At 43.7% G+C, this 26,569-nt stretch overlaps 1 protein-coding gene across 1 annotated transcript in view; it reads right to left on the bottom strand.

Annotated features, from left to right (window-relative positions):
* The window catches only part of SPHKAP (SPHK1 interactor, AKAP domain containing), a 52,251-nt gene that overhangs the window by 14,682 nt on the left and 11,000 nt on the right, over nt 1-26,569 (bottom strand). The window contains exons 3-4 of the mRNA XM_054386214.1: nt 7,415-7,474; nt 2,571-2,705 (exon numbers count right to left, since the gene is read on the bottom strand). Of these exons, the coding sequence (XP_054242189.1) occupies nt 2,571-2,705; nt 7,415-7,474 (195 nt within the window). The remainder of the gene's footprint in view (nt 1-2,570; nt 2,706-7,414; nt 7,475-26,569) is intronic.

The raw sequence follows: 26,569 nt of genomic DNA, 5'->3' as shown, positions 1-26,569 counted from the left end.
ATGAATCTTATTTTTAAGCATCCCTCTCTATAAATACCTCAGGAATGTCCTGCTGCAAAGACACAATGTGAGTTGTCTGTAACACAGTGTGCAGTTATACACATGCCAGAATCAGCCCACCTGGGCTGACACAGGCCTGTCATCAGAGAACCCAGCTGCAGCACAGGGCATCTTTATTTGGCTGAAATTACAGAGCTGATTATTTTCAATCAACTCCTTTTAAAGGCAGAGACTCATTTACTTTGAGTCAGATGAGTTAGCCCCCTGACATGCTGTTACCAGTGGCCTTGTACCACCCACCCTCATCTGTTTCTGGAGGGAACTGCCAGGACAACCTCTGCTGCAAGGCTTGTTTGAAGGCAGCCCTGCATATACTGCCTGGTGAGACTGGTAAGAGCAGGTCATCTTCACATGTTCTGCCAGGCTGTTCTAAAATTGTGTTTTCTTTTGTTTCTTTACTTCTCCTCTTGTTCCTTATTTGCCCAGAGCCCGATTATTTCAGACCAGTATAACCCCCACTGGAAATGGGGCTCCAGTGCATGCTGTGCCTAGACTTACATAAAACTGTTTTACCTAGAGCAACCAGACAATGAAGTTGAACATTGGATAGAAGATGGGAGAAACTCTTCTTATCCTCTTTTTATTGATATTAAACCTGTTGGATATTTGCACAGCCACGGAGCTGACCTGCTATCTCTGTATAAAGGAAGACCTGCTCTGAAGCAAAGCCAAGCTTTTGCACTTTTTGATGTTCTGCTTCAGCTCCATGTCCCCAGGAAAGACCGGCCTGAGTGGAACCAGCTCTGGATCCAGCCAGCATGTTTAAAGCTGTGCACAAGATGCCCTGGACTCCCTGCACCTTTGTGCACAATCTAGCACCACATAATCCCTTTCTGATCTTTTGAGTGTGAATGCAAAACAAGCATCTAGTAATAAAGGGAGTGGAATGAGGATTATGCTGGAAGAGCATGTTTTATTAGTTTGCTCTTCCTTTACACCTAAAGAATGCCTGAACAGACCCCAATTAAATTACTGTGCTTAAACAGCTGGTTTTGAACTAGCGGCTAAGAAACTGTTGCTGAATCAGACTTCAGCACACACCCTGTTGTGAAAAATATCATTAAATAGAGATGCAGCCTTAGATTAACCCTTCCCCTGCTGTTCACAGAATCACAGAATTGTCAGGGTTAGAAGAGACCTCAAGGATCATCTAGTTCCACCCCGCCTGCCCTGGGCAGGGATACTTTCCACTAGATCAGGTTGCCCAGAGCCACATCCAGCCTGGCCTTAAAAAAAAAAAAAGCCAGGCTGTCCTGGCCAAGAGAGCCAATAGGATCCTGGGGTGCATTGAGAAAAGTGTGGCCAGCAGGTCTAGAGAGGTTCTCCTACCTCTCTACTCTGCCCTGGTGAGACCACACCTGCAATATTGCATCCAGTTTTGGGCTCCCCAGTTCAAGAGAAACAGAGACCTGCTGGAGAGAATCCAATGGAGAGCCATGAGGATGATCAGGGGACTTGAGCATCTCCCCTATGAAGAGAGACTGAGATCCCTGGGGCTGTTTAGCCTTGAGAAGAGAAGACTGAGAGGGGATCTGATCAATGTGTATAAGTATCTGAGGGGTGGGTGTCAAGTGGAGGGGGGCAAGCCCTTTTCAGTGGTGTGCAATAATAAAACAAGGAACAACGGGTTCAAGCTTGAACATAATAGATTTCACCTCAATATGAGGAGAAACTTCTTTACAGGGAGGATGATGGAGCACTGGAACAGGCTGCCCAGAGAGGTTGTGGAATCTCCTTCTCTGGAGACTTTCAAAACCCACCTGGATGCATTCCTGTGCAGACTACCCTAAGTGATCCTGCTTTGGCAGGGGGCTTGGACCCGATGATCTCTTGAGGTCCCTTCCAACCTCTACTGTACTGTGATACTGTGATTCTCAAAAGGAGCTGCATTAAGTAATTTTTAAGTTGACAGAAACAAAATTAGGTCTTAGCTCTGGTTTGGTTGGTATCACTTGGTATTTTCCACTGTGACATTCAGGCTTACAGTAGCCTCTTGGATCTTCATGTTCTGTCACAGCACTTTTCCGAGGTGCATGCGTGGGAGATTGGGAACAACAGTGGGAAGTAGCAAGATTTCACTTGAGCAGGAGCCTGTAGGAGCTGTGCCCTGCTCTAGCTATGGTCTCAGACAAAGTGTTGCATCTTTCCTTTCCCCACTGCTGTGCTGCCCTTATGACTCCTGCTACGCTTGAAATCTGTACCTGTGAATCATCTCTGCCACCAATGCCTTCCCTGAAGGATCAATTGCTAGTGTGGCCTAAAGCATTACCAGCTGCAACCCAGACATCCTCAGAAGCCAGAGGGAATAGCAGGATCTCTCCTATCTCTGTGTCACACCCCCCCCCCCCCCCATACTTAACTGACTTCTGTTAGAGTTGTTTTTCATGTTTGTGAACTCCCACTCATCTCTCAAAGTAGTGCATGGTCTTTGCTTTCAGCTTCCTTTTGTCTATTTCCTAAATCCTATTCCTCACAGGTGTGATCTGATCTCAGAGATGACTGATCCCTACCTGGGGAACTTCATAGTCAGCCTGAAGGTTTCCCGAGGTTAATCCGCTCAGCAGGACAATTTCATTCTCCTTGGGTGGCTGAACATTCATCGAGCTGATGAGTTTGGGAAGATTTGGAGAGACACTGATCAGCCTCTGTAGCAGGAAAGAGATTTTGCTCTCAGATTATGAAATCTGAGTTGCAGAGTTATATTCATAAAAATTAAACACCATTTACATGAATCCCTTGAGAACGCTTGTATGACTTTGAGTCAATTAAAAACTGACCTGGCAGCATTAAAATTTTTTCTTTTGAGCCACTAGGCAAGACAAGGGTGACAATGCAGATCCTGTGCCACTCTCCAGCAGGACACTCTGTCATCCCTTGTGCTGTCATGTGCTGAACAACTCGATTGCATTTGTGCATCTAAACACTTGGGCCTTCCTATTACCCATGGGTTCCATAGAGACTGGGAGCACTGTCTGTTACTGTCTCAAGCAGGAAAGATTCAGTAAGCATGGTAAGGAGAGCTGGACAAACCTTCCTGTTTTCCTCCAGGCACACTGAAAATCAGGAACCAAAAGGGAAGTGAGCTGATTGAATTGATACAATAGCAAACATGGAATAACAGAGTATTTAATGTTCAGATGCCTTGCATTTATTTGCTTCTCCACCATGCACCCTTCATGACCTTTCATTTGTAATGATACAATCATTTTCTACCTGTTATGCATTTGTTAGAGGCCAAAGTGGTGACAGTCACAATGCCTAGTGGATGAGGGAAAGGCTGTTGATTTTTCTACCTGGACTTCAGTAAAACATCCTACAGCATCCTCCTGGAGAAGCTGGTGGCTGATGGCTTAGACAGGTGAACTGTTTTCTGGGTAAAAAACTGTCTGGATGGCTGGGCCCAAAGAGTGGTGGTGAATGGAGCTAAATCCAGAGGGCAGCTGGTGACAAGTGGTGCTACTAAGGGCTCAGTTTTGGGGCCAGTCGTGTAATATCTTTATCAATGACCTGGATGACATGATTGAGTGCTTCCTCAGTAAGTTTGCAGATGACACCAAATTGGGTGGGAGTGTTGATCTGCTCGAAGATAGGAAGGCTCTGCAGAGGAATCTGGACAGCTTGGATTGATTGGCTGAGGTCAGTTGTATGAGGTTTAACAAGGCCAACTGCTGGATTCATGCAATGCTCTGGGCTTGGAACAGAGTGGTTGGAAAGCTGCCCAGCAAATACCCTGGGGGTGCTGATCAACAGCTGGCTGAACATGAGCCAGCAGTGTGCCCAGGTGGCAAATAAAGCCAACAGCATCATGGCTGGCATCAGCAATATTGTGGCCAGCAGGACCAGGGCAATGATTTTGCCCCTGTACTCAGAACTGGTGAGGCCATACCTTGAGTGCTGGATTCAGTTTTGGGCCCCTCACTACAAGAAGGACATTGAGGTGCTGCAGTGTGCCCAGAGAAGGGCAATGAAGCTGGTGAGTGGTCTGGTAAACAGTCTGGTGGACTGAATGACTGAATGAACTGGGGTGTTTCATTTAGAGAAAAGGAGGCTGAGAGGAAGCCTTTCTACCTGGTTGTAGTGAGGTGTGTGTTTGTCCATTTCCCAAGTAAGTAGCCACGAGTGGAAATGACATCAAGTTTCACCAGGGGAGGTTTAGATTTGATATTAGGAGAAATTTCTTTACTGGAAGTGGTCAGGCACTGGAACAGGCTGCCCAGGTTAGTGGTGGAGTCACCATCCCTGGAGGTGTTAAAAAAATGTGTAGACGTTGCACTTTTGGACATGGTTTAATGGCCATGGTGATGTTAGTTTGAGGGTCAGACTCGATGATCTTAGAGCTCTTTTCTATCTGGAAGGACTCGATGATTCTGTGGTTCTATGCAGTGATGCTGTGTGACATAGGAGGTGTCTGTTGCAACACTGTGAGGAGGTTTCAGCATGTACAGGAGACCTGTGTGCTCACTTATCTGCAAAAGCCAGAACAAAGGGACAACAACCATTCTAGGAGTGCCTGCAATCCTTCTCTGCCAAGGATTCTGGAGTGCTTGTGTTGTCAGTAGGGAATGGGAAGGGACCCCCTACCGATGGAGTCACTGCCACCTCCATTTCGTGCACTAACAGTCCCTGAGATGGCAAAGGCATTTGGGGAGCACAGATCTGACAGCCAGCTGTACCTGTAGTTGTTGTGCACTTCAGTGCTGCTCCACTCTTTCCTTTTCATTGTCTAAATAACAAGCCCGCAGTATTGTTCTTTTTATCTCTGAGTGAATTAGATACAATAAAACTTTTTGTCTAACTCAATTTTGAGGAACAATTCCCATTTCAGTAGGCTGATCTTCAGATAAGGCTAACTATTTCTATCTGACATAATGAAATTCAGTGCTTCAGTTTGACATTTCAGTGTAGTACAAAAAAGTTATAATCTTTTTATTTGCTCAAATTATAACCTCTCTGTTATGTCATGGGTTGAGTTGAATCTGCTGATGGTATTCAATAACATGATGCTGTCATGCTAGCTTCAAAATGAAAGTGCTGGCTGGAACAAAGTATTATGGGGCTTGGAGTTCTGATTGCAACATGAAAGGCTTCCTGTTCCAGTGGCTGCTTCCATTTTCTGGGTTTGGTGTGTGGGTCTTCTCCACTGGGCTGGGGCATCATTCTCTGGGGGAGAATTCATGTACTTGTGCAGCTAGGACTGGAGTGGGTTTTCCATCCCACTTCCTCATGTCTTCCCCATGGTCACACAAGCAAAACCACAGGGTATGCTGTGGTGTGTACCTCCCAGAGTCTCTCTCTTGAACAGGGGAGCACCTGCACCTCATGGCTGAAACACAGGACTGTACAGATGGGGAATAGAGCATGTTCTTCCTGAGTTGAAGGACCTCCCAGAACAGTTCCTTTACACCTGAAACACAGGTTTTCCTCAGGTTGCCAGGGCCTGCTAGCCATTTCATCCACTGTTTGTCCTTGACCATCTTCCAAAGACCAAGTGACCATCCCTGGCTCTTTCTCTTGTTCCCGTGATGACCTTGATTCATCCATACCCTTTGCCAGAGGAGCTGCTTTCCTTGTATGCTTCTTTTTCCATACAGGGGCAGCTGATATTGGAACAGGCTGGTTCTCTGGTGCAGCTGCCATGCGTGTTGTTCTGTCTGTAGCCCCAGAGACCTTCTCTTGCTCCTGAGCACTCTGGACAGTGATGAGAAGGGCTTGATAGATGATGGATCAGGCTCCAATGCATGTGCTGGACTCTTTCAAGTAGTTCCCTGGGGTCCTTCTTGAACTGAGGGGCCCAGAACTGGACACAATATTCCAGATGCAGCCTCGCCAGGCCAGAGTAGAGGGGGAGGAGAATCTCTCTTGACCTAGTAGTCACACCCCTTCTAATCCACCCCGGGATACCATTGGCTGCCTTGGCCACAAGGACACATTGCTGGCTCATGGTCATCCTGTTGTCCACTAGGACTCCCAGGTCTTTTTTCCTCAGAGCTCCTCTCCAACAGGCCAGACCCCAACCTATACTGGTCCATGGGGTTCTTCCTTCCCAGATTCAAGACTCTGCACTTGTCCTTGTTGTATTTCATTAAATTTCTCCCCACCCAACTCTCCAACCTGTCCAGGTATCTCTGAACAGCAGCACAGCCTTCAGGTGTGTCAGCCACTGCTCCCAGTTTTGTGTCATCAGCAAACTTGCTGACAGTGCACTCTGTGCCCTCATCCAGATTGTTGATGAATATATTGAATAGTACTGGTCCCAGTACCAACCCTTGGGGTACTCCACTAGATATAGACCCCCAACCAGACTCTGTCCCATTGATCACAACTCTCTCACTTCTTTCCTTCAACCAGTTCATATCCACCTCACTACCCTATCGTCCAGACTACACTTCCTCAGTTTAGCTGCAAGAATGCTGTGGGAGACAGTGATGAAAAGAGCAGGATGCTGAAAATAGCACAGAAAAACAGTCCCTGCTAATGGATGACTTGCCCAAGGCAGCAAGGTCCCAGCATTGGTTGTTCTGCCATAAGCCGAAATAGTTTCAGCAAACTACCTGTAATGCTTTACCAAGGAACTGCCTGGGCACTGTGAGCACACCTTACCTTTGCTCACATACCAAACATTCATGCCACACTGCTGTGTCAATCACAGGCACCAAGCCAGGATGATGAAAATGAACTGACAAAGGACAATGTAAACTCAAACCTGACACCAGGCTGTATCTTTAAAATGGGACTTCCTCAGATCCCAGCAAGGTTTGGAACAGTTTGTGTTTTACATAGCATATAGTGATGTGTTTTTTCTTAAGTGTTTGCAAAATAACCAAAATTTTCCTTTCTTTAAATCCAAACTTGCAGTTAAAGAAATATCACACACCTTTAGCTCTGTTTAATCTAGACCCCTTCTTGAAACCATATAATCTGGAGTTTTACTGAGTACAGTTGAAAAAGACCTAAATGAGAAAATTCTCAAAGGCTTTGTGGTATTAGGAAGGAGAGACATCAGAATTATTTTTGTGCAGTATCATATAAAATTTAAAAAACTGGAGGTATGACATTTCCATGTTTGCTTCTTTGATAAAACAAAGGTTGTGCAAGAAGTCCACTCACATGGGATCTGCTGGGAATTCACAGGTTGCAATGATCCTTTGGGTATTTCTGGGATGGGAGTAAGAAAAGCTATAAAATATGGCCTGGTGTTGAGGCAATAGATTCCCGGTGTGTTGCTCTCTGTAAGGGTTAAAACTCTAGGGTTGGCTTAGGTTTGTCTACAGAATTTTGATCTGGGTTTATATTGGAGAGTCCTAGTATATCTGACTAGACCCACTGTGTGTGTTATTAAGAGCTAAACTGTTACCTGCTTCACTTTCTCATCGCTGCAATCATCTCTGTTCGCATCTAAATTCACAAAACACACCTGTAATAAGAAAGAAGAAGAAACAGTAGCTTATAAAGTTGTATTAGAATAGCAGCAACTCTTTCAAAGTTCATAGGGGTTTCTTTTCTACCCTGGTAGCTGAATATGCAAAGCTTCTTCCTAGTGCAAGAAGGGCTGAAAAATTAGTAAAGAGAATAGCAGGGTGAACTTCAAGAAAGAAGACATGGAGAACAAAAGTAAGAGTTATGACTTATCTGCTCTGACAATTAGCTGATGAATGAGCAAGTGTTGCCAATAAACAGGGTATTAGACATGGCAGAGGAAATGCTAAAAAAGCATTTGATTGTCTATCAGATAAGCTCTTCGTGTCTTCCTTTTGGAATAACTTCTTTTCAGGCACTTGAATGTTTCATAAGTGCAACTGTCAGTTGCTTTTAGAGTTTTCTTCACATCACATAAAGATTGAAGTATTTTTTCTAACTTTCCAAACATCCTAAGTAGAAGTTTAAGATTTTATGAAATAATTTGTTTTAACCTTGGTTCATGAGCCACTAAGGAGGCAGAAGTTTGCAGCAGTGCTAACAGGCAGCGGAACAGCCTCCTACCTATTGAGGATCCATGGGAGTCTGGGAGTACTGGACAGTACTGCTCTTAATGACCAGGTCTTTGCCCCCTTCTTTGACCATTCTGGATTTCAGTAGCCATTTAATGGCAGTGATGTAAACAGAAATTTCACAACTAAACTCCATTTCATTTCTCAAATTTATTTTTATACATGACTGGAAGGCTGTTTTCCAACATTCAGAAATAAGATAATCCCTCCTCCAGGTTTATATATGAGTCAGAACCAAGGACTCCAAATCACAACTGACTGTCCTTCTTTGAACACTGCAATATCTCTTGAGAGATTTGTGAGAGTTTGATATTGCCTTGATTTAAACCAAACCCTGGCACAGATTCAGGCCTGAGTTGAAGCCAAGCCCTGATCAAACTAAACTGCAGATCCAGAATTTACCTTTTAAGAGCTGAGTGATTTTTTTGGGGTGGGTCTTTTTTCGGCAAACAGTAAATGCATCTTTCTAAAAATGTAAATTTTCCGTAGAAAAATAAAATGGTGTAAATTCGCCTCTTGACTAATATCCTTGCATTAGGCATCTGAGGTCCTCTTGTTTGCTGCTCTTACCCCAAGCAAAGGTTGACTCCAGTTTCTACATGCATATCCCCTATGTACTCATTATGACCATGTGCAGTAACAGCCAGCACAGCAGATGGAAAAATCCAGCCAGGCCTCCCATCACAAACCAAAAATGTTTCACTGAAAAAGAAAGCTTGCTGCCCTTTTAAACAGTTTAATGGCATCTCTGTATGAACATTTTAAGGAAAGATATTTCTCCCTCTGACAATGCCTGGGCTTGGGATATGTCCCCATCATCATTGTTTATGGCTGTCAGTAATTTATCAGAAATAGCTTCAAAAACTTCTACGCTGCAAGGTATTAAAAATCTCCTCTAGCAACATAATGTGGGAGTTATATGTAATTGTCCTAAACATTTTAGTTAATTTCATAAACAAAATCTTGCCCTCCTTTAAATGAGGATTTTACATGTTGGCATTTCACCCATCAGCCACAGATTGCAATCACAAAGCATCAAGAAATTATGCTTTTCATTCACATATGAGCTTGCCCAGTGCCCACAGAGATTTGTGGTTATGAATTTCTGGGTGCATGGAAGGGAGTTTGTGTGAGGGACTGTTAGTTTGGCACATAGGGTAGGGGTGCTGGGAGGTGTGGATCCAGCTTCTTGTCCCCTCAAGTGTGTTTACTACTGTGCTGAAGGCAGGGGTGTTAGTAGCTTTGTTTCCAGGCCCCCATGCCAGAGTGGTAAGGTCTGGTTTTGTACAGGGTTCAGTGTGAAAGCTTTGTGAAAAGACTGTGTAGGAGCAGTCATGTCTGTACATACCTTCCAGCCAAATTCAAGACTCTGGTAAACCTTGTTTTGTCCTTTGCTACCTATGCATTGGCATGATGATTAAGGAATCATGGAAGGGACCATATAGATCATTTAGTTCCAACCCCTCTGCCATGAGCAGAGACAACTCCTACTAGACCAGATTGCTCAAGGCCCCATCCATCCTAGCTTCCAGGTTTGGAGCCTCCGCAGCCTCTCTGGGCAACCTGTTCCAGTGCCTCACCACCCTTTGACATGCTGGCACTGCTACCAGTGATACTGCCATCCTGCAGGTATGTTTGCCCCTTGCAGCAGCTAAAAAAAAAAAAATCATAATTTTGTGTGGCGTGCATGGCACGTAACTTACTAATGCCTTGTTAGAAGATAGAACAGTATAAGCAAGAATATCTACTACTTAAAGCCATACTCTCTTTCTTTCATCTTTTTTAAACTTATTTTCAGAACCCACTGAATTTACATTACAAAATTCCATATTGAATCCAGCTGCCAAAGACACTCATTGAATTCCAGTGACATTAGTTTATTACCCTGCCAATGCAGTCTGTTTTCAGCACTTTCCCCTTCTGTGGATTTTGCAGTTTTATTTATAGGCAATTTTAAAACAAAAATAGTTCTGCAATGGTGAAAGACACTGAAGGGCTCATTTACTTTTCACATACTGCTGTTTGCATAGAGCTTTGCCCTGCTTTAAGCGGGAGGTGATGGGACTAGATGGCTATAGCAATTGTCTCAGATGAATCTCGCTGTTGCATGAGCGTCGGGCGATCCCCCAGAACAGGTAGCTATTGCCGGATCTGACTAGAGTGCTACTATCTAGTATGGTGAGGGAACATTCAGCTTGTGGAGAAGTGAAGCGCTTTATTTTTTCGCTGTGTAGAATATACTTCAGTTCGAGAGTGGTCTCTCAGAGACGTGGCGAAGGGAATGTGAGGATGACTCTACAGTGAAATATTATTTGTTGCTATTTCTGCATGGCTATTCAGAATTCATGAAATTTAAGCTCTCTCTTAATCTGGTGCGTTTGCAAGATTGTCTGCTGTGAACTAGTCTTGGGGATTAGTGAGATCATGTATGTACACCTCAATACTCAGAAGACTCCTCAAAAACGAACACTCCGAGAATTAGCTCTTGAAACTTGTACTGAAGAGATGAAAATATACTTGCTCTTGTAGTTATCTCATATTAGAATAGGAGAGCACCTTAAGATTTTTGGTAGGTTGCACGTCTATTTGGTTCGCTCTGAGTTTTCTCCTTTCTTTGATACTCGCTAGACAGGCAAGGCGGAATAAATCTGAATGTTTACTTAGATTTACTATAGGTAGTGCATCGAATACGCTTGTGTCTCCTCTATCCTTGAACTGCTCGAGGTGCCTTTCTTGGCCTATAAATACATTTTCGCGGGTTATCAATCCTCGCGCGCAGATAGGATCAATTGTCAAATTCGTGTCTCGAAAGCACGCGCTTTTACACGCTTTGCGCAAAATGTGTTTTAGTCTGCGTCTCTACTCATCACTGAGGCTGATTGCCTTGGTTTATCGTTATAGAGAAGTACAGTGCGAAGTATTATTGCCACTGTTTCTGTACTATATATCTCTTATGAACTTGGGAGAGTCAGATATACCAAGGACAGTAGAATCAAGGCTGGTGTGAAGGGGGTCTAGAGAATAGACAAGTAGTCTTATTTAGGTAGCATGGCGTAAGGTGGGAACTTGGGTTTGTGTTTGGGTGCGTGGAGAAGGTGGAGGCTAAGAGAGTTTGAGGAGCTTGTAATGTCGTTTCTTATGAAGAACTTCTCCATTAGAACGACAATGGGTAGTGAGGTGATGGGGTGATGGAGGATTGATCTCGCCTTACTCTGCTAGTTATCAATGTAAATAGAATCAAGGAGAGGGGGGGAAATGGCTCTTTGGAATTTGGCTTGAGCGCTTAGGGGAGGATTTGAGGTTGTGAGTTGTCCTAGGAATAATTTTCTTTGCTGACAAGGATCTGGTCAGGCATTCGGAAGCTCAGCGGTGCTCGACCCATGGGAAGACTCTTCGTGTGCGGGTGGGTGGATGTTCACCGCTCCTTTTTAATACTCTTGTGAAAGGCTCGATCAGAAGTAAGCAAGGCTGTGGACATGGTTTATCGGCTCTCAGGGCAAGTGTCTTTTCGGTTGGAGAAGGTGTGGACTAGATGGTTTAGCAGGTCTTTTACTATGCGCCAACAGCTCAATGGTCTATGATTAGCTTGGAAACTATATTTCAGAGCAGAGGGTATTTCCAGGACTTCTCCTGTCGAGTGGAGTACCCCAATGATCAGTGTGGAGTTTTTTTTGCCAAGGAAGGCAGTTCTTCTGCATGTAACCAGATGGCCTTGTAACAGTTATGTTATGTTGCGCAGTATGTTCAGTATAGAACAACTAGTCGCGTCAAGAGAAGAATCCACTAAATGAGGGTTTCCCAGTGATATATTAGATCCGAGACGATTATGACACTAGCTTAGAAAGATAAAGTGCTTGCACGAGACGTTGCTCTGCCTTTTAGAACGATGTGTATTTGGGTGTTTAGAATTTCCAGGACCCACACTCTACCCTGCTCTCACTCCACAACTCCGCGCGACCAATCTCCGCCGTTTCTCTGAATAGCTGAATCTTCAATAACAGGAGTGAAGGGATACTTAAGCGTTTTATTATTCTTTACCCTATTTCATACCAGGTTTATCTGGTACAATGCTCACATAGATCATGACTGTCAGCTCGTGTATGGCAAGAGAACTAACTCTGTTCAAAAAATACTAACTCATTTTATTAAGGCTACAATGCGCATTGTGTCCCAGCGAGTAGATGTGTATGTCGGAGGTTTAGAGTGTGTGCTTAACAAATAGTTTGATCATGCGCTAGTGGAGATGGTAGATTTTGTCATGATGTTTTTTGATTAAATTCTTTTGTAAAGAAGTTCAGGAGGATAACAATTGGATGACGCAGCTTTCAATTAAAGAAGGAATAGTTAAATGGGTTTTTGTCTTGGGCTTTTTAGCCGCACAGAAATATTTCAGTGATGCTGCGCGAGATCAAGTGAAGAGATGCAGAATTCGCAAGTTGGACGGTGTCGAGAAGAGTGTAAGATGGAGGATAGTCTTGTGAGACGGATGATCAATATATATAGGGATCATTTAGTTTGTAAGGGAATCGATAATTTCAGTAGTAGCTCAGTCAGAAGTTGTTGTGATTTCTATATTGCTCGCGCATTTAGTTGCATTTTAGGGTTTTGAGTAGACGCAGTATATTGTTAAGATATAACTTTTACCTGATACTTTTGACGAAGAACTCGTTTTTTAATTGTGATCTGAGACCCCACATTCTGGCAGATGGTTTGGCATGGGGTGATTTCTCATGATTTGAGTTTCGACTTTCAGAAAATTGTTTGGGTGTCTGATGACATGGATGGTGAGACTAGTTAGGATAGAAGGACGACTTACTTTTTTAATCAGATCTCTCTTCATATACTGAATAAGCAGTACTGCCTCTAAAAATAGGCGAGTAGTGATAAAGAGACAGGGCTCTACTATGCACGCTCACTAAGGTACAATTTCTGCATTACACATAAAGTGCTATGACGAAGAGTCAAGAGACCGCAGACTGCCCTTATTTTCATGGGACTTATTGTTTTTGGGATTAACAAGAGCCTCGATCGCCTGGAGTGGTCTTGCTATTGACTGAGATACAGCCTGGGAGATTCCAAGATGGGAGTCAGCTGTAGTTCTTGCGTATGAAAGACGCACATTGACATATATTCTCCGCTTTGACAACAAACAGATCTCCATCAGTAGATAGTTGAGTCTTTGGGCTTCGCTCAGCTTTACCTCTCCAAACTCCAAATTGCTAAATCCGTGATGGTTTGTGGCCAGTAGGTTTGTGGTGGTGCAGGAAGTATACTAATAGAGAGGATGGTCGATGAGTAGTTGTGTGCCGCCGTGTAGGTAGGGTGGGGTTGCGGGTAACTTTTGGATTTAAGGGGTGAGCAGACTTTAGGGATTGTTATCTCCACTCTCAGTGCGTGCTTAAGTGCGGGGAGATAGAGAGTGGAAATAGAGCTTACTTCTAACCCATTCGCAGAGGTTCCTCGTGTGGTGACAGTATCTGTGGTTTTTGGTAGGAGTTCTGGTATCTGATGTGACTATTCAAATGCCACACCACAGCTTTCTTTCTTTGTTGTGTTGGAGGATATAATTTTTCCAAATCAAAAGGACAGGAGAAAAACTTTAATAAATGGCACATGGGGTTTTTCAAAGGGGTTTTCGTGTGTTTGGGACCAGTCCTGGTTAGTCAACTTTTGGGGGAACGGTTGCTGGATGAGATTTCCCCAGGGGTAAATGGTTCCTAATATGGTATTTCATGGGAATATAGATGAATGGGAACTGGAAGGATTTTCGCAGGTCTGAGCCACCGCAGCTGGGGAGTGTGGTAGGACTACGCAGGATTTTTTTGATTAGTACAATCAAAAAACTCAAGGGACCAAAATGGCCCCCTTTTTTCATAAGATTTTGCTTCTACTACGAAAGATAGGGGAAGGGAAGACATTTGGCATCGTGCAGAAGCTTTACGCATCTTCCAGGATGGCTGAAAATGAAAGAAAGTAGCTTGGGGGGGAAATGGTTAATGCAGTAGGTATAGGCCAGGGCTCTTCGCGCTTCTCAATACCCGCAGACATATCTCACATGAGGGCCTTGTCCAGAAAATTCTAGCTGTTTTCAGGGGGACCCACGTTCATAAGGTAGGACAAAAGATAAAAACATTGTCCTGGTTGGATTCGCATTCTTATTCCTCGTTAATTCTTTGCATGGCTTTCAGAGGATGGCCTCACCTTTTTATATTAACCTTGACTGGGGTCTAAAACAGCTGTGAGCAGGAAGCTTGGCCTGGGATGGCGGGTACATTGCACACATAGAAGGACCGGCTGGCCGAACAGAAGGCTCTGTAAGTCTCCTCCAGCAGAAACAGAGAAGGCAGTTCCTAACTAGTTTAGTTTAAAATGGACTGATTGAGGGCCTTTGCAGCCATATGTTTATTTTTGTTACAGAGCTTCAGTCAGGACTGATGAAAAGAGAGATCCAAGGAGCCACAGCAGGAACAAAGCCTGTGGTGAAAGGGACTGAGCTTGGTAATGTTGAGCAATTAGTGTTTTGGCTAGGAAGTGTCGCTGTTATGAGGGAACACATGAAGCTATGGCCATGGTGGTTTGTGGATCTCAGGTGCTCAGAAACGAGGGCTCACTATGTCACCTTCTGAACTGCAGTGGAAACCACTAGCTAGACTGCTCGAGAGTTTTATGTGGAAAAAAATCTCTAAATGAATACACTGGTTAAGTCCACAGAATAAGTGGTATTTTTTTTTTTTTAATCATAGAATGGTTTTTGGGGTTGGGGAAGGGGACCTTAAAGATCATCTGTAGTTCAACCACCGGCCCAACCGATGGGCGCAAAGGACATCTTCCACTAGAACAGGTTGCTCCCATGGGCCCTGGTCCCAACCTGACCTTGAACCACCTTCAAGGGAGTGGGGGCATCCAGGAAAACCTCACCCTGGGCAACCTGTTGCCACTGTCCTCCCCACCATCACTGTAAAGAATCTCTTCATAATATCTAGTCTAAATATACCCTCTTTTCGCATCTTATTTGTACTCTGGTACTTTATCTAGTAATTTCTACAGGGGTGACTGGTTAGAAGCATGTGACAGTAAACTGTTGTGGGGAGCTAAGAATACTGTCACCCCAAAGCTGTAATTCAACAAGTCCAAGTGCCCGGGTGCTGCACTTTGCCACAACAAACCCCATGCAGAGCTACAGGTCTGGGGTCAGAGTGGGCTGGAGGAGCAGCCAGGCAGGAAAGGGACCTGGGGGTTACTGGTTGACAGGGGCGAGGGGGCTGAACATGAGCCAGCAGGGTGTGTGCCCCAGGTGGGCCAAGAGAGCCCAATGGGCATCCTGGGCCTGCATCAGGCATAGTGTGGCCAGCAGGAGCAGGGAGGTCATTGTGTACCCCTGTACACGAGCACTGGTTTAGGGCCCACCACCTTGAGGTACTGTTGTCCAGTTCTTCTGGGCCCGCAGTTTAGGAAAGATGTTGAATTGCTGGAGCATGTCCAGAGAAGGGGCAACGAGGTGGGGGAGAGGGCCTTGAGCACAAGCCCTGGTGAGGAGAGGCTGAGGACTGGGGAGGGGGAGCTGGGACTGTTTAGCCTGGAGAAGAGGAGGCTCAGGGGGGACCTCATTGCTGTCTACAACTACTGAAGGGGAGGTTGTAGCCAGGAGGGGGTGGTTGGTCTCTTTCTCCCAGGCATACCAGGCACCAGAACAAGAGGACACGAGTCTCAAGCTGCGCCAGGGGGAGGTTTAGGTGGGAGGGTGAGGGAGAAAGTTCTTCACAGAGAGAGTGGTTGGCCATTGGAAATATGTGGGCTAGTCGCCCGAGGGAGGTTTGGGGGGATGGAGTTCACCATTCGCCTGGGAGGGTGTTCAAGAGAGGGGGATTATGGAATGGTGCGTGGCACTTGGTGGCTGGAGCCATGGTTTTAGAGTAGGCATGAGGTTGGGTAGGGTGTGGACAGGTTGGACTCGATTGGATCCTTGAGGTCTCTTCCAACTTCTTGGATTGCTTGATCTTGATTCATTGAATTTCTGGTGTTGATTTGTTAGGCATGGAGCAAGTCGTCAGTTGTAGCTGAATCTTTTGGGTGTCCTGGAATGGCAACACTGGGAGAAATGAAGGCGTTCCTTTTTGGAGGGAGGAAAAATTAATGGTGTCTTGGTTTAAAAAACTTAATCTTATCACCAAGGAAGCAAGGTAGAGCAGTTGGGGGGCGGCAGGTGGATGGCTTAATAGGAAGTGAAAGAGGAGAGGAGGGCTTAGTGGCATTTTTCCTGATTCAGGTTAGACTTTACAAACCTGTGATTTTTGATTCTTAACCATGCATAACGATGGCTATATAATGTATCTATACAATTAAACTAGCACAGTCAAAAAACCCATTATCAGGCCGGCTTGTTTATCCTTTCCTTAATTGCCTCTTCGCTCGATTGCAGCTCAAAAGGCAGAGAACTGGACTTACATGGCGGGCTTTTTACTGAAGGCCCACTGGGAGCAAACGTGGCGCGTGGCTGGTTATTAAATTGCGTAGTGGACAATAGTTCCTCATTTTACTTGATCCAGTCCTAAAATCCTTTCCACAAAAGGACTTTTGATTTGTAGGATAGGAATTTATCAGAGAGACACATTTTGCAGGAGGTGTGGACAAACTATGGGCTAGCTGCCGTAACAAGGGTGCCACATCCCCATTTCCTGGCTTCCCCTGATGTAGGCTCAGAGCAAAGGGCATCTAAGCCCAGGGGACGACTGCAATCAGTGAGCAGACGGGCTAGCGCCGCTGTGTGAAAAGGACAGGATGAAGATGAGAAACACGCTCCAGACTATGATGCACGCACTAACTTTGTACCACAGAAGTGAGGGGACAAAAACACCCATACAGGAATAAGCGTGTTGAGTAAGTAATAGAACTAGCTCACTCGTCTGGCTGTAAAATAATACAGCTATATTTTTCAGTGCGTTGCTGCCTTAGCTTCTGATCTAAACAAGCTTACATTTTAAGTTGTATACATACAATTTACTCTTCCCCTCCCAACTATTTTGTGCTCAGGTTAATTACCTGCTCGTTCATACACCCCCAGAGAGTCTGGAGCCCACGGAACTGGAGTCTGATCGCTCTTGTATCTTCACTGTGTGGAATATGTTTTCCCTTGACATCTTTGTTTAGCCAAAATCATTTGTGTCATTTGGCAAATTGGAAAACTTAGTTCAGGCAGATGTACTTTTCCCTTATCCGCTAAGTACTGAAAAATGCCTGTAGAGCAGCACAGTAGAAACTGTTATCATGGTGCAGGATAAGCAGAATGGGATTTACGTACTTGTATTTGAAGTGCTTTTGGCTTCAGGCATTGGTAACAGGTTTCCCAGGGATTGTGGTGGAGGTGCTGTCCGGGAGATGTTCAAGAAATGTTGTGGAACTATGGCACCTTGGGACAGGGTGTTATAATGGTAAGGCCGGTGGTGTGGTTCGGTCTTAATTTTGACATGCTGTGGACTCAATGATCTTTAGAGGGTCTCTTCTAACTGGAAAAACAATTTCTAATTCTTGAGATTCTTTTATGTATTTTTTTCTTTTTCTTCTGCATGGAACACAAACATCTCCAGGGGGAAAAGATGAGTTGATCTTGATTAGGTGTCAATTGTAGAGGGAAGCAACATTGTATCAAATGAGATTGGTCTGGAGGTGTATGCTTAAAACAAATAGTTAGTGGCAAATAGTTCCCAGCGCTGTCCGCCAGAAATCTGAGTATTCATTTTAGGTTAATTGGGCACTAGCAGTGTTCTCCTGCGCAGACATGATTTGGCCATGCAATGGGTCCGAGATAAATTCTCTGGCTTTCCAGTTGCTTGTAAGATTAAAAATATTGCATCTCTTTTGAACTGTGGGAAAACTATGGGCAGTATGTGGCATTTCGCTTGGCTTACCAAGACTGGCCGGGGCAGAGATGGACAAGAAAGTTGGGCTGCAGGGAGTCAGTCTTTCACCTCCATTCACTGTTCATTAGCCAATCATATCCAAACCATTAAGTTTGTTACATCCTTTGGTGCAGTTACCTAGCAGAGTCTGGTCTATAGTTAAACACAACAGTCAAAACTTCATGGCCTAGTGATGACTGAAAATTTCAACTATTTCTATGCAACCTTTCCCTAGAAGTGTCTAAAATTTGGAAGTACTATTTTTTGAAGCTTGATCTTTGTCTCTATAGAGCAGCCTAGTCACTGACATGTTGTTTGAACCTGTGGTGGTGCTTGCAGATTGGAGGCTGCAAGCAGAAGGAGCAGGACTGGCATCTCTACACCACAAACCTCTCCCAGGTTCATACTTGTTATTTTGCTCAGAAACAAATCTACCTTGAAAATAACAACCCCTGCAATAGTCTGGTGGAACCATAGTTTTTCCATACCAACAATCTTCCAACACAGGAAATGGAAAAAGACAAGATTAACTTGAACAAAGCTAAATGATGGTATCAGTTATAGCTTATTGGTTTATGTTTATCCCTGTTTTATACAGACTGGCTTCGAAATCAGATTTCTCATCTTTGTTAGCTGTCACAGTTAAATTATCTTGTCTTCTGAAATTCTACTTCATATTTAAATGGGTACACACACACAAAAAAAGAAGAAAATGGTTCTTTGGGGGAGCTTTGCAGATCAGTGTTTTGATAACCATCAAAACAGATGACCTTGCCATATAGACAGAAAAAACCAGATGGTGCATTGTTAGAATCTGCTGGAAAAGGCATTTTATGTCATCCTAATAAAAGTAAAAATATGTGAATGCTGCTGGTCATTTTCAAGGAGACAAAGCTCTCAGACAATTTCTGGACAAAGCACGGCCCATTGCCACTCCTTTGATATTTCCTGTGGGTTACAGTTTGCTCTCATTCAGATGCATGAAGTAAAATAATATTTTTTTTCCTGGGACTTTTCCTGAGTTTAGCTCCTAAGGGAGCCCAGCATACAACTGTATGTGCTGTGGAACAGACACTTGCCACTCCAGTGAGGGATGCCTAGGAGTAGCTGCATTGGGTTATAGTGCTGTGGGGAAATCAGGGTGCTCTGAAATATGATCTAAAGCCAGGAGACTCTGACTTTGGGTTGATAAAAGGTTTTGAGCAACTGTATTGTTTTTCTGCTTTTGCACAGATGAAATTAGGATGTGAACAGGGCTCATAACTCCAAAACCACCATCATGGAGCTATTGCTGAGAGTAGAAATGAGTGAGGTTAGACACTCCAATCCTTAAAACCAAGTTCACAGCACTCACAGTTACTGTACAATTTCACAACCCTCTTCACAAAGAACTCTATCTTCATGGTTCTACATTTAAAGAAGGGATAAAGTGTTCAGTAGCATAACAGCATGTCAGAAACAAAACATATCCTGAAAACAGACAGTACCTGCCCAAGATACAGAGGGGAAACCAGGTGGAAATAAATGCCAATGTAATGCTAGATAATCCAAATATCACTGCATTAATGTAAGATGCAAGCTGCTCACACTGGGCACAACGAGCAAGGAAAGATAGAAACAAGCACAATCACATATATATTAATTTAAAGTGACATTGTGAGGATTCATGCCTGAATCACCTAGATCAGGATGGAGAGGAGACAGCCAACTGCCTTGACACATAGCTGCCTTCCTGCTCCCACCACTGGGCTCCTCAGACACAGATTCTAACATCTGAAGCAAGGAAAATAACTACCAAGTGCGAGCAGGGAAAGCTCAAAGTGCAAGGAATAGCTTGTTCCCAACTGGCCTGTCCTGCTGAGGAGATACAGCCACTGCTGGAGGACTGTGTCCTGCTCAGCACCTGGGCTGGGTTTGTGGTCACTGAGCTCAGCCCTCATACATGCTACCTAGGCCACGCATGGCTGCATCCCACACCTCCCCAGGTTTAGGCACTCAGACTATGCTTTCCCTTTGCACCCAGAAAACAATTTTCTTTCCTGGGGCTTATTCTCTTTTCCACTTTTGTTTGTAGGAGATTAAACATGAGTTTTATGGGCAGACCACAGTGCCAAACCACTTATTCCCTCTAACTCTCTCCTGGGCTGTCTGAATTGGCACCTAGCTTGTCTACATAGCCTTGGTGTTATGAGAGAAGGCAGGAGAGAGGGTAGAAAAAGCTGAACAGCAACAGGCCTGGGATGTAAAGACCCTATAAGCTCAGCTTCCAGACAGCATTTACACACTGACATACTAGCCAGGACAGCACAGAACGCAGCAAGTTCTGCACAATTACCCTGTGTATTTATCCAAAGACACACAGGAAGTTCTCTGCTTCTGCACTCTTGCTGTTCACTGAAGCAGGCAGGGATTCTGTGGTGCAGAAACATGACTATTGGAAGTGCAATTAAGTTTGCACAAGCCACCTGTACACAGTTCTGATTTTCAAGTCTTGTCTCTTCAGTTTAAATTCATTTCTTTTAAAACAGGTATTGAAAATTATTTGGGAGGAAGTCATATAATCTCTGTGAATCTGGATTTTATTGGGAGGATAAAACAAGCCTCTCCTGCAGCACTTTAAAGTGTTGATCACAGCTCTTTACAGTGCACCTCACCAGAGTAACCTGTAACTGATAGCGACAGTTTTGATCTCAGTTAGATGGAGGAATATAGTGGAGTGTCAGCTCCACTTCATCACTAGGGAAAACCTGGAAAAATTCATACTTCATTGAAGAAAAGGATCAAGCTTTTCTTAAATCTGTGTCTCCTCTGAAACGTTGCTGGCAGCTGCCAGCCAGTGCAGCACAATGCCAAAAGATACAACGATTGCAGCAGTTAGCCCAGCCTTCAGATACCTCTGCTGACTCAGTGTTTTGTCAAAGACTAACTTGGGTTAGTACAAGCTGAGATGAAAGCAATAAGGAAAATATAGACAGTATCTTTCTTTGCTTGTCATTCAGCTGTTTGCCAACATCAGAATGCTGAAAAAAAATCACAAAATTGCTTTACTCTTCCAAAGGGAGAGAACAGGCTTCTAGCAATTCCCTGAGGCAGTCTGCCAAAGAGTACAATATATTGTGTTTCTAGAACATTATATCCTTAAGTGCTCAATAAACAAATTATTTCTTAACATGTACTTCTTTTAAGAAGTAATAGTCCTAACTTGCAGCCCATGGACACTGAGATGTCTGTGTAGTTTCTATACCAATTCAAGATTAGATTTCAGGATTTGTAATTGTTAATCTAGATAATTTGCTCCCCATACCTCTTTCATGCAAAACAGGGAAGAAAACACATAATAAACATTTCTCTACTTGCCTTTTAGATGATACTGGAAACTCAAGGCTTCTTTAGTATCAAAAGAGAGCAAGTTAGTGATGATAATCTGCCTGATTATGTCCTAGCAGAAATGCCTGGAAGGTTTTGTGAACAGGCGTTTCAGGAGTCAGACCCCAACTTGGGTTATTTGTATACAAGGATCTACACAGTGAAAGGGTTGCTATGAGCAGAGTGACTGTGCATTAAATGCCCTCTGGATATGTAGAACAGAACTTTCTGCCAGCACTGACACTAGATCTGAGAGCAGTGGTATATGTTCACCAGAAGAGTTCTTGCTTGACCAAACTGTTTCTAAACTGGAAACACCTCTGAACCAAATGTAGATACGAGCATCTAACAGGGAAGCTGGAGGTGACTGTCATACTGCCAGGCTTTGGGTACTGGGTTTTCTTCCTTTTGTATTATCTAACGCTACTTAGAATCACAGAATTGTTTCAGCTGGAAAAGAACTCCAAGATCATCATGTCCAACCATCAACCTAAGACCGGTATGGCTATTAAACCACAGCTCCAAGTGCCATGTCCACACATTTCTTGAACACCTCCAGGGATGGTGATTATATTAATTAGAAAGTCTTGACTGAACTCTGAATTTTCCTTTCCCCCAACTTCTCCTCTATTTGCTCTCCCTTCAGCTTGAATTTACTCTTTCATTGCTCCCAGGAGCACCTGAAATGATTTCTGTTGGTAAACAGGCAACCAGAAATCATAATTATGCTCCCTTATTGAAGCTGTCATCCTTGGTATCCTCTTGACTCTTACAAAAGTATTTAATCAAACTCATGCAAATCTACTTCCACTAGCTTGTCAAACTATTTTTATGCACACACATCCACAGCTACTTTGGGACAATGTTTTGCCTAATTAACATGTGGTTTTTGACAGATTTAGTTCTTGTCCCAGTTGAAGTATGATCTATTGATTTCCAGAACCCAGTATGAAATAGGTAAGATAAGTAATTTCTTTACAGTATCCTTGAAGCACCTTTCAGGGAAGGGGAGGAGAAAAAAAGGGGGATAGAGTGGGAGGGAGATGTGGATCTGGAAGGCACTGTCTTACCCAAATACACTGTTTAAGCAGCAAGCTGTGAAATTCTTTAAGCTGTTCATAATGTCTGGATTACTTTTAACTGGGAAACATTTTGGTGGATTTGATAGGTGTTACTGAACATACACTTGGTCTGTACATGGCCCTGAGTTCTGCAGAAGAACTGCCTCTGGCAAAAAACTCACTGCAGTGGGGTACAACTGACAGAGGAAGCTGGATTTCCTGCTCTGAATTCAAAGAATCATAGAATTGTGTTGGCTGTAAAAACCTCTAAAACCATCTAGTCCAACCTTCAACCTAAGACCATTGTGGCCATTACACTGTGTCCCAAAGTGCCATGTGCACCTCCCTTGGCAACCTGTTCCAATGCTTGACCACTCTTGCAGGGAAGACATTTTTGCTATCAAACAACCTAAACCTCCCCAGCCCAATTTCAGGCCATTTCCTCTCAGTCTATTGTCTGATACTAGGGAGAAGAGACCAACTCCCACCTCACTCCAACCTCCTTTCAGGGACTTCTGGAGAGAAATGAAGTCTCCCCTTAGCCTTCTCCAGACTAAACAATCCCACTTCCCTCAGCTACTCCTTATGATTCAGAGATGTAACTGTGCAGTCACACACCCCAAGGAAGAGGAAATGAGGATGATCTCAAGAGGAGTGTGCTCTCGTGGCTTTCTCATGCAAACACAAAGCCTAATGTGTGAGCTTCCTTCAGCTTCCTTTGGGTCTATATTGTGCTGCTTTAAAATACCTTTGTGCAGAGCAGCAAGGCTCCTGACACCTGCACCACAAAACACCTAAAGGAAGAGACACTTCCCTGTGGTTTTTGGGACAGAACGATCCCAGCTGTTCACAACTGCTAGCAGAAGTGTGTGGGGTGTCAGATAATATTCTACAGTGCTCTCCCACCTTGGTTATTTCTTTATTTGTTTGCTATTTAGTTTGCTATTGCTCCATCTCTGATCAGCTTTGGGAGGCAGCAGGAATATTGTTTTCTGCCCTGCTATTTGAACTTACATGCTGTCATAGGATGGAAGAATGTAATTCCCAAGTGTTTCCTCTCCCTGAGCACAGAGATCAATGCCTGCTGTGTTGTAAGGTACGTAGAGCTTGGAGATTCTTCACAAGAAATAAGGAAACTGAAAACTATCAGTTGTTCTTTTATGTTGCAGTTATTCAATCTTAGACTACAATCTCCTTTTCTTCACTGACTAAGTTCTGATGTCTCATTTTTCCTGCTATTGTCTTACTTCTTTTTGGAAGTTCATTAACAGCTACAATTAATATGCATAGCTCAATTTTTGGGTAGACACCAGACTGGGGATGACATAAGAGATGGAGCTCTCTTCTCTACACATGGTGGAATTTGATCCTTGGTTAACAAGGATCTTGAGTTGAAGTACATCTTACATGAGGTGCTTGGAATGGCCTGATAGTGACTCAGAATAAAAAAGCATCTTCTGGAAGACAGGACTAATCATCCTTTAACATTTGGATGCAAAGCTTGTCTCACATTAATTTCCATGCTTGACAAAATGATTTTGGCTGAGGAACCAGCTGTGAAGTGTAGAAATAAAAGTATTGTTTTGGAAGCACTAGGTCTGCCATGTAGCAGTTTGCAAAAGCTGTACATGAAGGAAAGTGTGAGGCGGCAGTGCTACATGGGTGGGAGATTTTCCAAGGGATAACCCTATCTTAGCAAGTTCACCTAAATAAGGTCCTGATGTGATCTTCCTGTGTCTCCTCAGCCCAGCCACAATCCTTTCCTAGGTACACATTTTATGTTGTCAGAAGGATGTGTGAAATTGCTCTCCTTCAGCCATTTTAGCAGTAATGTACCTAAAGTTTGGTCCAAATTACTCTTCAGAAAGCGCTTATTTCAAATACCTTGGTGGATTTATGAGTCTTGATATTCTAGAAACTACCTCTATTTTAATGGCTAGACTGCATTAATGAATCATCCCCAAGTCATCTCCTCATAATCTGTTGATTCAAGAGCAGCTGTGAATATTTTCTTCCCATTAAGACTTATATTCCTTCTAATTAATTATCACTTATGGTTTAAAGAAAATATGCCAATAAATATTGATGCCACATGCACTCTCTGCTTCCTCCAGTGCCCTGTATACTTTTGTTTAAAAAATTTCTCTAACCCTCATGCTGCAGCTTGTGCTGGAGGTTATAGCAGCATTGAGCAGTTACAGGTGTCCCCTTTCTTGATGAAGCACAGCATGGAGGAACTGAGAAATGAGGCCAGAGTGAAGTGCTGAAGGGGACATGGCTGCAGTACCGTGCTGGTGGGTATTTACAGTTTTGTCAGAATGAGGCTTAGCATCAGATTCTCTTACACACAGGCAGGAAAATGCTGTGTGAGCAGGTCACAGAGGGACAGGAGAGAAAAGAGCAGATCTAGAGAGATGATTAGAGTGTCCAAGTAGGAAGTTACAAGGATAGAGAAGAAAATCTATTGTCAATCTTCCCCATTATTAGGCAGCTCTTGGCTGCTGTATAAAACATGTGCAGTCCTGAAAAAGTGGAAATACAACCCTTGAAAGGCATATTTAATTTCTGCCTTAACAACAGCTCATATGTGAAGCTGTATTTTTCAGAGCCAAGTACAAACAAGAGCAAAGAGAGGAACATATTTTACAGATTATATAAGTAAGCCTTGACTTTTAAGCTAGTGCTCAGCCTGCCTGTGCTAGGCCCCAGAAGGAGAGAGTAACTGGTGAAGAGGGTGGGTTCTTCCTTCTCTGTGCAAGTGAGAGGGGCTTTCAGGAAGGTACTTCATGAACACCCGCATGTGCCTGAGAAAGGACTAGGACTCAGTGCCAAAATTTTGCCTGCAGCTGTTGATTCCTTCTCTTTGTCAGGATATAATTAAGGTATCGTCAGCCCCAACAGGAAGATGGGACTTAAAACTAAAAATACCTCTAGTAATTATGGCTTAGAGCTGGAAAGCAATGGATGGGTCTTGATTTCTGAACGAGACAATGCTGTTCTTGAAGACAGTTGAGTAATTACTGAGTGAAAGGTAAAGTAAACACTCTTGTAATCCTCTGCCTTGACATGCTGCTGGAGATGTGCATGAGACCTTCTGATGGAAGACAAACCTCTCAGCATGTAGGTCTGCCTGCTTTATGCTTTGCTGTGTTTAGGAGAAATGTAAATCTTCGTTCAAACACAACGAACCACAACAGTTGTTTCAGCTACGTATGGTCACTACTCAGCAACACACATATGGTTTTGATTTAAAAAGCCCAACAAACAAACCCTCTCCTCTGGGATTCAAGACTGCATTTCCACACTTGGCTGCACAATGAGCCTTGCTGGCTACTACAACTTCTGGGAAGAAACCTCCTCCTTTCTCAACTCCTTTAGGACCAGCTGTCTACCCTCAGTTAAGGACATTCTTTCATTCTCTGGAGACTCCACAGAACATCCTAGAGCCAGAGGCCCTGATTAAGAGACAAAATGTCCCAGTGCTTAAAGTTCAACACCTGGAGCCAGTGTCCATATTAGTGCTAGCAAGTTACCTGGAAATCATTGTAGTATCAGAGAGTAATATAAAATACAAATCTGAATGTTTGTACCTAAACATCTAAAGACATGCCAAATCCTTAAAGAAATTAGTTGGGATGTGAAGAGGGAGAGAACGTGATGTCATGTTTTGTGGGGAGGTTATTGCAGTCTGGGTCCATTTTGAGCCACTCAGGAACAGTATTGCCAGCAGGGCCAGGGAAGTGATCTTGCCCCTGTACATGACACTGGTCAGGCAACACCTTGACTACTGAGCTCAGTTTTGGAGATTTCACTGCAAGAAAGACATAGAGGAGCTGGAGCATGTCTAGAGAAGAGCAACAAAGCTGGTGAGTGGTCTGGAGAACAGGTCTGGTGAACAGCACCTGAGGGAACTGGGAGTGTTTAGTGTGGAGAACAGGAGGCTGAGGGAAGACTTCATTGCTCTCTGCAACTCCCTGAAAGGAGGTTGGTCTCTTCTCCCTAGTACCAGACTGAGAATAATGGAGTGGACAAGGGCATATATATATTAATGTGAAACTACATTTATTTTATGAAGTCTCTCCAAAGGGTAATAAGAATGTCACATTACAGATATTTCAATTACATTTATAAGTCACTGTGTGCAGCTTATGAATGATTATATCTCATGAACCCTGGTAGGTGGACTAAGTTTTCATTC

The sequence above is a fragment of the Indicator indicator genome, chromosome 13, assembly GCF_027791375.1.
Source record: "Indicator indicator isolate 239-I01 chromosome 13, UM_Iind_1.1, whole genome shotgun sequence".
Classification (NCBI taxonomy): Eukaryota; Metazoa; Chordata; class Aves; order Piciformes; family Indicatoridae; genus Indicator; species Indicator indicator.
The sequence above is the reverse complement of the archived record's forward strand: the minus strand, read 5'-3'. Positions and strand labels throughout refer to the sequence as shown.